This window comes from Epinephelus lanceolatus, chromosome 20 (genome assembly GCF_041903045.1).
Source record: "Epinephelus lanceolatus isolate andai-2023 chromosome 20, ASM4190304v1, whole genome shotgun sequence".
Classification (NCBI taxonomy): domain Eukaryota; kingdom Metazoa; phylum Chordata; class Actinopteri; order Perciformes; family Serranidae; genus Epinephelus; species Epinephelus lanceolatus.
In genome coordinates, this window is record NC_135753.1 from 20,841,865 (window position 1) to 20,853,133 (window position 11,269).

The 11,269-nt window shown below is 39.4% G+C and overlaps 1 protein-coding gene across 2 annotated transcripts; it reads left to right on the plus strand.

Moving 5' to 3' along the window:
• The first annotated feature begins 1,488 nt into the window (after positions 1-1,488).
• On the plus strand, positions 1,489-6,608 carry mix23 (mitochondrial matrix import factor 23). 2 transcript variants are annotated; one of them, XM_033639211.1, is made up of 5 exons: positions 1,489-1,600; positions 5,190-5,315; positions 5,411-5,557; positions 6,141-6,200; positions 6,297-6,608. In XM_033639211.1, exons 1-5 carry the CDS (start codon positions 1,550-1,552, stop codon positions 6,345-6,347), a joined length of 435 nt encoding a protein of 144 aa, XP_033495102.1. In that variant the 5' UTR covers positions 1,489-1,549; the 3' UTR covers positions 6,348-6,608. The 2 variants fall into 2 exon arrangements, with proteins under 2 accessions (XP_033495102.1, XP_078018794.1); XM_078162668.1 differs by having other exon boundaries at positions 1,501-1,577.
• The last annotated feature ends 4,661 nt before the right edge of the window (positions 6,609-11,269 follow it).

The following is an 11,269-nucleotide window of genomic DNA, read 5'->3' on the forward strand; positions in this document are numbered from 1 at the left end:
GGGATGTTTTTTTAAAGAGTGACCGAGCTAAGAGGGCAGCATGAATATTGTTACAACAATAAATACAAGCAGATGAGTTAAACAGTCACACACCTCAAAGAGCAAGCACAACATCCTGTTAAAATGCAACACACGCAAAATAATAATAATAATAATAATAATAATAATAATAATAATAGTAGTAGTGATAAACTAAAATAAAGCCAAATAAAATAATGTATGTATATTTTTAAAATAAAATTTAAAAAAAATAGAAAGTTGATATTTTGCGTGAGATGCAAAATATTAACTTTTTTTGTTTGTTTGTTGTTGTTGTTTTTTTCTTACATTTGTTATCCTTCATGCTGATGCCACTCAACAAAACACCTGTCTTAAACTTTGACTGTTCAAAGCACATATTGCATATTTGTTATAGTAAGTCCAGATTAATTTCCAATTAATGTTCTTAAATTAACTATTCGAAAAGGGCGGCAGTGGCTCAGTCCATAGCGACTTGGTTTGGGAACCTGAGGGTCGCCTGTTCGAGTCCCCGTCCGGACCAAAAAATATGGAGTGTGGACTGGTAGCTGGAGAGGTGCCAGTTCACCTTCTGGGCACTGCCAAGGTGCCCTTGAGCAAGGCACCGAACCCCCCAACCGCTCGGGACACCTCACCAAGGGCAGCCCACTCTGACATCTCTCCACTTTGTGCATGTATAGGTCCTGTTTGTGCATGTGTGTGTCTTTTGGATCCCCCTCAGGGGGATTAATAAAGTAAATAAACTTAAAACTTAAATAGTAGTTATATTTATTTCCTTTATTTAACCAGGTAAAAGTCTCATTGAGATTACATTTTTTCAAGAGTGGCCTAGTATATAATAATAATAATAATAATAATAATAATAATAATAAAAAAAATAAAAATACATATAATACATAAAAGTAACATAAATTAAAAATTAAAATAGATTTAGATTACATTTGTTATCCTTTATGTTGATGCCATTTAATAAAACACTTGCCTTAAACTTTGACTGTTCATATTCATAATAATATTGTTTTTCTGCAACAATCTCACCAAGCATGTCGATACTGTGCTATATTCACGTTGAATTACACGGATATTTCGTTTCGTTAAGTCTGTTTCCCCCCTCAAATGGTGTGTGCCCTCAGTGTCTGGAGTTATAGCGTAATTTTGGTTATTGTTTCATTAGTTTAAACATCACAGAGATGACTGGTTGGGGTGGAATATAGGTTTAAGTGCGGGGGGGGGGGGGGGGGGGGGGGGGGGCAAATCGATGGGGTGCATATATTGACGTAACACCGGAGTATCTGTGGTATGATTCACAAAGTTAAGTACGTTACTGTCTGTTCATATTTAAAAAGCATACTTATTTAAATAAAGTTATTTAGCTTTAAGTTATCCCGAGATAAAAGCCTTTCACATTAAGAATGAATGTTAATATATTGCCGTGTTAATATATATTTAGCTGGATCGGGGTGAGTTTCATTCAGGCACCGTCTTGGACAGCCACCGCGCGCTGTGTTCACAGAGGACCCTGCAGTCCACCATGGCGGCGCCCGGTGGAACTTTAAATTGTGAGGACTTTTCAATGTTTCAGGTAATTTAAACGAAGGATTAATCGATCTGTGTTGACTTGTCAGGCAATGGCTGCGGTCTGAATCATAACCTCTGGAGAGTTCACATGTCGTGTTGTTAATTTCCCGTGTGAGCGAGTGAATGAGTGACCCTCCTGATCACTAATGTGTTCACTCTGTTTGCTCTGGAGGAGTTCAAGGAGCCAGACAGCACTGGATACAGGCAGCATATGGTTTATAAGTGACTGTCAGGGGCCTTCAGACGAACATACCTGAACCTGTTGGAGTTAAATGGACCTTTTTCACAGCAGACATTTTGACTTGTCATAGTAGGAGGTGAAATTGATAATACTAATGATGGCTCAGTTCCATTAAGTGTCCCAGTAAGCTATTCCAGTGAGCCAGTATGGATGATACCAGGGCCTCAGTGCAGCTATCAATTACGTTATTGAATACACATGTGCTTTCCCTACTGTGACATGTCAAAATGTCTGCTGTGGAAAAGGTCTCTTGGTCAGTTCCTGGTTGGCAGGCATACTACTGTAAATACAGCAGAGAACAATTACAGTAGTAAATGCTTTGCTAATTCCAGTAACATACTGCATACAGTTCACAGTATTTTACTGTATATGTTACAGTTAAATACTGTACAATGTTTAGACTGTCCTTATGGCGATGTAATGATGAAATTAGTGCACACACACACACAAAGGTAACAGAGAAAATATTTATTTATATTGAAGAGCCTACATTTATGTGCAATTTTGGCACATTTAAGATATTTTATAACATTTCTGCACAGCTCACACCTCTTGTTAGAGGTGTTGACAGAAAAACAGTCCCTCTGTTGTTAAAACTATCAGTTGATTGAGAGAAGGTCAGTTTAAAGTGTACTGTACACCAATATGTGGAGACCTGTTTATTTAGGCTGTTGACTGGATTTAGTGTGTCCTTACTGGCACAATATGATTTTGCCAAGTAGGACATGCTCCTGGATCAACATCCCACATCCGATCCTGAACCAATCAACCAATCTCAGCCCTCTGACAGTGTGTGCTGCTCCTGTGCTTCTTTCAGAATTCCTTTGTGCTTTTTCAGAGCCAAAATGGTTTTCCAAAATGAAGTTAGTAAAATAGAACAAAATCCTCAGTGACACAGAACAAAAAACATATACGCTACTGCAGGGTTAGCGAGTTAGCTTGCTAACTAGGTTGGCTAGGCTACCAAGTTAGCTTGCCAATAGGCTAGAATATTGTTCACTAATGAAGAGTGTGGGTAATATAACTTTCCAAATACCTGAGATTAACACATTTTCCCTCCTCTTTATAGCCTATTAAAAACTTTTTTTGTTGCAAGATTGTAGTGCTTGTGTTGAATCAGGACCACACTGTCAAATTAAAAAAGTTTTAAATAGGCAATGAAAAATGAGGGAAAATGTGTCTTTACAAGTGCAAAATTGCAAAAAATACTCCTACTCTTAATGTTTGTGAACAATATTTTAGTCTATTGGCAAGCGTACTTGTTAGCAAAGCCAACCTACTTAGCAAGCTATCGTGCTAACATTCCAGACCCAAGCTTACTTGTTAGCAAAGCCAACCTACTTAGCAAGCTAACGTGCTAACATTCCAGACCCAAGCTTAGTCGTTAGCAAAGCCAACCTACTTAGCAAGCTAACATGCTAACATTCTAGACCCCAGCTTACTTGTTAGCAAAGCCAACCTACTTAGCAAGCCAACTTGCTAACATTGTAGACCCAAGCTTACTTGTTAGCAAAGCCAACCTACTTAGCAAGCTAACTTGCTAACATTCTAGACCCAAGCTTAGTCATTAGCAAAGTCAACCTACTTAGCAAGCTAACTTGCTAACATTCTAGACCCAAGCTTAGTCATTAGCAAAGTCAACCTACTTAGCAAGCTAACTTGCTAACATTGTAGACCCCAGCTTACTTGTTAGCAAAGCCAACCTACTTAGCAAGCTAACTTGCTAACATTGTAGACCCAAGCTTACTTGTTGGCAAAGCCAACCTACTTAGCAAGCTAACTTGCTAACATTCTAGACCCAAGCTTAGTCGTTAGCAAAGCCAACCTACTTAGCAAGCTAACATGCTAACATTCTAGACCCAAGCTTACTCGTTAGCAAAGCCAATCTACTTAGCAAGCTTACTTGCTAACATTTCAGACCCAAGCTTACTCGTTAGCAAAGCCGACCTTCTTAGCTAGCTAACGTGCTAACATTCTAGACCCAAGCTTACTTGTTAGCAAAACCAACCTACTTAGCAAGCTAATATGCTAACATTCTAGACCCCGTCTTACTCGTTAGCAAAGCCAACCTACTCGGCAAGCTAACTTGCTAACATTCTAGACCCAAGCTTAGTCATTAGCAAAGCCAACCTACTTAGCAAGCTATCGTGCTAACATTCCAGACCCAAGCTTACTTGTTAGCAAAACCAACCTACTTAGCAAGCTAACTTGCTAACATTCTAGACCCAAGCTTACTCATTAGCAAAGCCAACCTACTTAGCAAGCTATCGTGCTAACATTCCAGACCCAAGCTTACTTGTTAGCAAAGCCGACCTACTTAGCAAGCTAACGTGCTAACATTCTAGACCCAAGCTTAGTCGTTAGCAAAGCCAACCTACATAGCAAGCTAACTGGCTAACATTCTACACCCAAGCTTACTCGTTTGCAAAACCTAGCTAACTCGCTAACACTGCAGTAGCTGATAAAGTTTTTGTTTTATGTTATTGAGGATTTTGATCTATTTTATTAACTTCATTTAGGAAAACTAGCTTAGCTCTGAAGAAGCGCAAAGCAATTTTGAAAGAAGCACAGGTGCAGCACACTGATGATGTCAGAGGGTTGTGATTGGTTAATTGCAGTGTTGATCCAGGAGCATGTCGTCTGCAAAATCATGTGTGTTGTTTCTGAGATGTCAGGCCACGCTCTGATAACCGGGGATGAATTCAAATGTAGTTGTGCTCATAAATTGACATACCCCTGGCAGAATTTGTGAAAACTGGTCTTTTTTTTTGATAATGTGACTTATCATGCATTCCGTATGAAATACAGTCCCGAGACAATCTACACTTGGATCTTCCAACATGACAGTGTTCCAAAACCCAAGGTCAAGTCGTCCCTTCAGTGGCGGCAGCAGCAAAAAGTGAAGGTTCTGGAGTGACCATCTGAGGCTCCTGACCTCAGTGCCACTAAGCCATTATGGAAAGCTCTCAAACATGTAGTTAATGCAAGAATTTCCAAGAATTTATAGGACCTGGAGGCTTTACGGTAAAAAGAGTGTGCAGCTTTACAACCTGAGAAAATAAAAGGCCTTGTCCACAACTGTTGCATAAGACTGCAAGCCATCATTGATCCCAAAGGGGGCAGTACACAGTTCTAAGAACAAAGGGTATGCAAACCTCTGAACAGGGACCATGTCAGCATTTTTTAATGCCATGTTTTGTTCAATGATCGTGCCACTCTGTGATGCCTTATAGTTTAATTTGAATCCCATTAAAGAACTGTGCATGTTTTTGTGACTGTCAGATGGTTGCTTGATGGTTTTAGTTGAAGTGAGGCTGCTGACTGTCTCTTTGCCACCCTGTGTGTTTCTCAGGAGGTGCTGAAGGTGATGCGCACCATAGATGATCGCATCGTCCATGCTCTGAACACCACCGTGCCCACAGTCTCCTTCTCAGGGAAAGTGGATGCCACGCAAACATGCAAACAGCTCTATGAATCTGTGAGTGACGGTCGTGACTAAAATAATGTGTCTGTGTGTGTTGTGGGGCTAAGTCTTTCACAGCTTTTTCTGTAATAATCTCATGTATTCCACAGATGATGGAGGCCCATCTGACCAGAGACAAAGCTATCAAATCCTGTATAGCCCAGACATCGGAGGTGGTGGGACAACTGCGTGAAGAGAGGGCAAAAGACAGCGAAAACCTGGAGCTCATCAAACAGCTCAGAAAGGAGCAGACCAAAGTAAGTCCTGTTTGTAACACTAGAGGGCTTCAAACACCACCAAGCTGTGAGGTGTGTGTAATGTCTTCTGTGGCTCTAGGAGGAGTTTTACAAAGTATGAAAAAAAAAATGACCCTGATGATTTCATAGTGATGTCATTATTGTCTCGGATCAGGCACAGAAAAGGAAACATTTTAATAGAGAGCCTGCATTACAGACAGTTTGTGTGGAGTTGTAAAGAAGTGGGGATCTAGGAGGCAGGAGGGGAATCTGATGACAGATGCCACCAAGTTGCCTTATGGGAAATGTAGGATGGAGTGTTTTTTGAGTTCAACCCATAGTCTGGAGTAAAAGTCAGGATATTTTGGATTCTGTTGCTTCTTTTTGTCCTTAAAAATCAATAGTTCCCCCCTTTATAAATGTATTTTTTTTTCTACATGGTAAGTTCCACACACAGACAACATTATTTTCTCCTTCTCTCATCTGCACGATTATCTACAATTTAGGTGAACTGACCCTTTTTCAGTGGAATTATATAAACAGTTAAATTGGTGTTTTATATATGTATGTAATGATGCTGCCATGTTTTCTTTCTTGTCTCCAGTTAAAGCTTATGCAATCAGAGCTGAATGTTGAGGAGGTTGTCAATGATAGAAGTCTGAAGGTATGCTCACCATTATCACTAATGTCCTATTATCACACACAAATGCTCTGTCATTATCCTCTGCCTTAATTGTTCCTGTTTTTTTACTGTGTTCAGGTTTTCAAAGAAAGGTGCAGAATCCACTACACGCCTCCGAAGGTGAAGTGACGACGGAGGTCTGACGAGCAGAGCTGCTTCACTCGAGGTTTGAATCTGGACTGGGGCTGAAACTGTGACCTGCTCCTGAGTCCTGACTGCAGGCTGCAGACCATCCAGACCACTCTGACCTCTCCTCCAACACACTTGTATTCCATTGTGATCGTTGTAATGCATTACCACAGCTGTAAAAGAGTCATCCATGTGCTTCTTTAATGACAAACATTGTACAAAAGGAGTTTTTTAAAAAGACAATGAAACATTTTCAAGTGACATGTCTTGTGTGTGTTTTAAATCACCTGGACCACCGAGGAACTCAGTGTTTTCTGTATGCAGGGAGGTGGTACAGTTGAATCCACTCCGTCTTAAATTCATGTACAGATTGATATATCTGAAACATCTCATTAACTGTTGAGTGGTTTGGTGTAAAATCTTGTACACACATTCAGGGTTACCAGGTAATAAATCCTAATGACAATGTGAACATGTTAGCATTTAGCTCATAGCACCACTGTGCCTCAGTGCAGCCTCACAGAGCTGATGGCAGGCTGCACACTCTTAATAGTGTTAGTCTTTTTTGTTTGTAATTTGTTCAGGAAAGTTTTGCAAACAGGACTTAGTTTCACTGTTTATCCTGATTTGGTCAGATTCTGTATGCTCCACACTCATTTAGTAATCTCAGAAGTAATATGAAATACATTTTCCTCCTCCAGGACTCCTGTCAAGTAACTGACAGCAAGAAAATGTTTCCTGGTTTGTGGATCAGATCTCACAACTTAAGAAATTTAAAAATCTGTATGTTCATAATAAGGTTTGTGTGAACTGCAGGGATTTATTTACCTTTTTTAAATTTATTTGTCAAACCTTTTTCCAGCCAAGCCAGCATCTATTTTAGAAATCATACTTTATAAAAGAAAACCAAATGCTGCACATAAGAACCACAAGAAATAAATATTAATTAAAAAAAAAAAAGTTTTAATCTTTATTATATATTTAGAAGGCAGTGCATTCAACTTGTAACTTTCCAACATCAAATATCAGTGTCAAATCATTTCAGAATAAAGAAGCAGAGCATTTTAACATGAGACTGCAGCCTGTAAGTGTTTAACTGTTGAAACAGGTTGTGTGATCAGTTGGTGAAAGGTACGAGGGGGTCGTCTTTGGTTTTCAATTCAATTCAATTTTATTTATAAAGCCCAATATCACAAATCACAATTTGCCTCACAGGGCTTTACAGCATACGACATCCCTCTGTCCTTAAGACCCTCACAGCGGATAAGGAAAAACTCCCCAAAAAAAACCCCTTTAACGGGGAAAAAAAAAAGGGTAGAAACCTCAGGAAGAGCAACTGAGGAGGGATCCCTCTTCCAGGACGGACAGACGTGCAATAGATGTCGTACAGAACAGATCAGCATAATAAATTAACAGTAATCCATATGACACAATGAGACAGAGAGAGAGAGAGAGAGAGAGAGAGAGAGAGATGCAGGTAATGACAGTAGCTTACAACAACATTAATGAAAGTAATAATATTATAGTTATAGTTCTGGCTACTGTGGTACAATATGTTGAAAGTATGTATTAGTATCAGACAGTATACTTGTGTGACAATAGTCATATGTGTATAATAACAGTAGAAGTATGACTAATGACTAATGATGGCAGCAGCAGCAGGAGGCATCTGGCAGGACCACGGCAGCAGCACAACCACACACGTCACACTGTCCAGGCACCGCTGCGGTATGAGTTATTCTGAGAGACAGTGGAGCACAAAGGCTCCGGAGAAGAAGCCGAGTTAGTGACATCCAGAATGGCCGAGTTAGCAAGATGCAGTAATAGGATGAGAGTGAGAGAGAGAGAGAGAGAGAGAGAGAGAGAGAGAGAGAGAGGGAGAGAGAGGGAGCCCGGTGTATTATAGGGGGTCCTCCGGCAGACTAGGCCTAAGTCAGCCTAACTAGGGGCTGGTACAGGGCAAGCCTGAGCCAGCCCTAACTATAAGCTTTATCAAAGAGGAAAGTCTTAAGTCTAGTCTTAAATGTGGAGACGGTGTCTGCCTCCCGGACCGTAACAGGAAGAAAGAAGTTTTGTGCTGCTCTACACTGCGCAGTAATTCCTTTGGGTCCAGCGCACCGTGTACAAGCAGAGGTATTTGGAAGACATTCAGATGAATATAGTCTGCTCCTCCAACATGAACCTGCATGAGAGAGGATAACTGCAAGTCAAAAGAAATATATTCATTTGGATCTTGTGTTGCTGAACAGTGAAGATCTTCTACCATCACAGATCTGGTGTTTACTGTCCTGCCATGACTTTGACATGACATTATGTTTAACACACACAATTAATTCAGTTTGTATATTATACAAAGACACATCTGAGTTTTATTACATTTTCAAAATGTGGGTTCCATGCACTTCAAGTGTCGCTATTATTCCGGCTAGCTTTTATCCTCCGATACCCCGAATGAGTTTTGTGGATTAAAAACTACACTGGACTTCTTGTCAGCATGAGGGTCAGTAAGTACTGTATGTATTTTCATTCTAAAATGGCCATTTCCTTTAAGAAGTGACTACATTTGAAAATGTCTCAGTATTTTGTTGAGGAAGGTTGACAAAGTGGCTGCTTCTTTTCTCTTTTCCTTTTTTGGTGCTTCTCCACCAAAATGGTAAAAAAACAACAGCCCTTGACATCAAATCTCCCTTGCCATGGACTTTTTTCACAGCAGACATTTTGATGTGTCACAGTAGGAGAAGCACTGGTGAAACTGATAACAGTAATGATGGCTCAGTTCCATTGCGGGTGTTTTCACACTTGGTCCTTTTCAGCCCTCTAAGCAAACTCAGAGCAGTGACTATATAAGTGAACACTCCAACAGAACTCAGACCCCTCTGAAGCAAACCGAACTTGAGTTCGGTTTGCTTCAACGGTGTTTTCACATTTAGTCCTTTTTAAATTAACCAAACTCAGTCCTCTTAAAGTGGACCAAACAGTGCACCAACTGAAGAGGGACTCAGTTCTTTTTGTAGAACAGTATCATATTGTAGAAACAGCATCTTCTGTGGAACAGACTCCTCGTCCTTGCAAAAAAAAAACGAACTCACAAGCGCCGCTAATGTAAAGATGTGAGGTGCAGAGAGGCAATGGTCCTCCAGATTAAATTAATAAATGAATAAAAAAAGAGCTCACTCATGATTTGATATTATAATTTAATACCACAGTTATTTCTTCAATTTATATTTGACTTTACTTTTCTCTAATCATTTATTAGAGGGCATTTTTAGACCCAGGACAAACACGTGACCACCTCTGCCTTTACAAATAAGGTCTTAACATGTTGAAATATGATCAAACACTCACTGTATTCTGTAAGGCAGAAAATATAATGAAATAGATTTAGTATCATGCAGTGCACCTGCACCTCTCTATTCTGGTGACACTGTGGTGTTCCTATTAACAGGTTGTTTTTTTGGCACAGAAGGGAAAGACACTTTACGTGACTCTTGTCTGTTGCTATTTGACAGATTACTGTGTGGATTGCTGCCTTGCGGGTCCTCTTGTTTCTCTGTGGTTCACTGGAAGTGAAAACCAGAAACATCAGGTCGGGTGTGGTGATCGCAGTGTGGCTTTTATTAAATATGTCACCGCCTTAGTTCAACTTTGTCTGCAGCAGCAGCACCTGAGGCAGACACACCTGTTCTCTGACATCTGGAGAGATTCTGGATTATAATATTATACAGACATTATATCAGAAAATTATCATAAACTCACTGTTGAGCTGCCACAAAAGAACACATGTTATGCGAACAATGTACAAATCTGTGTATATGATGTCAGGGTGGATCGTCTGCTTTTCACCTATAATATAAAGCAGACGGAAACAGCTTCAGACAGGATGGTGTTATCTTATGATCATGTAGCAATCAAGAACATGGAGCAATGTCAACAGCTGCTGTTTAGCTGGCACAGAATCTAACAGTAATTATTAGGACTGGTCGTCCTCCTTCTTGTGTGGAAAAATTTCTGTCCAACCCTTTTCTCACACTGCCTGCCAGCTGAAATCAAACACCTGCAGCTGTTTCATGGATCAGATTCAACAGAAAGAAAAGCAACACACAGTTTTTGATAACTCATATTTCAATAAACTGATTTCATTTTTTAAAAAAAAAAACATTCAGATATTTCTCTGTACTAATATTCAGCTCAGCACGGAAATTAATCTAACATCTGAAATATCCTGACACAACAAAAACACTTGATACAGATGACAGAATCAAAAAATCCCACCTGAAGAATGGGCCTGAAGCAAAACTGTATTCATGTCTCAGCAGTCCTTACTGTAATAACAGACAGCGCTCATACTCCCTCTGGTGTTCAGAGGTCGGCCTGTAAATCCATACAGATAAATCGAGACATAGCCCTCCACAATCATGATTGTTTTGCCAATGCGAGGAAAAATAAGTTTTAAGAGGAAAGTAATAAAATGCATGAATATCATCTAATCAATTTTATTTTATTATGTTTTAGAGTATTTGAATTATTATTTTTGTGGGCTGATAAATATGATTGTACTTAGTTCATTAGTGTAATTTCAGTTACTGTGCGTCCCTCTGCTGAACAGTGATAGAATGTAACTAAGTACATTTACTCAAGTACTGCACTAAAGTAAGAATTTGAGGTAATTTTACCTCACTTGAGTATTTTAATGATTCATATGAAAATATACACATGCAGCTGAGACAATTATTCGAAAGATATAAAAGTTAGTCGGCAACTATTTTTTACATAAATGTTGAAATTATTTTTTTATGCAAAATATTTTAGTGCTCCAGCTTATGAGGGCCTGCTGATTTTTCTTTCAATTATTTGAACTATTTTGATTATTTAAAATTATTGATTGAACATTTTTGCCAACTTTCAGGTACAAATATGTCCAG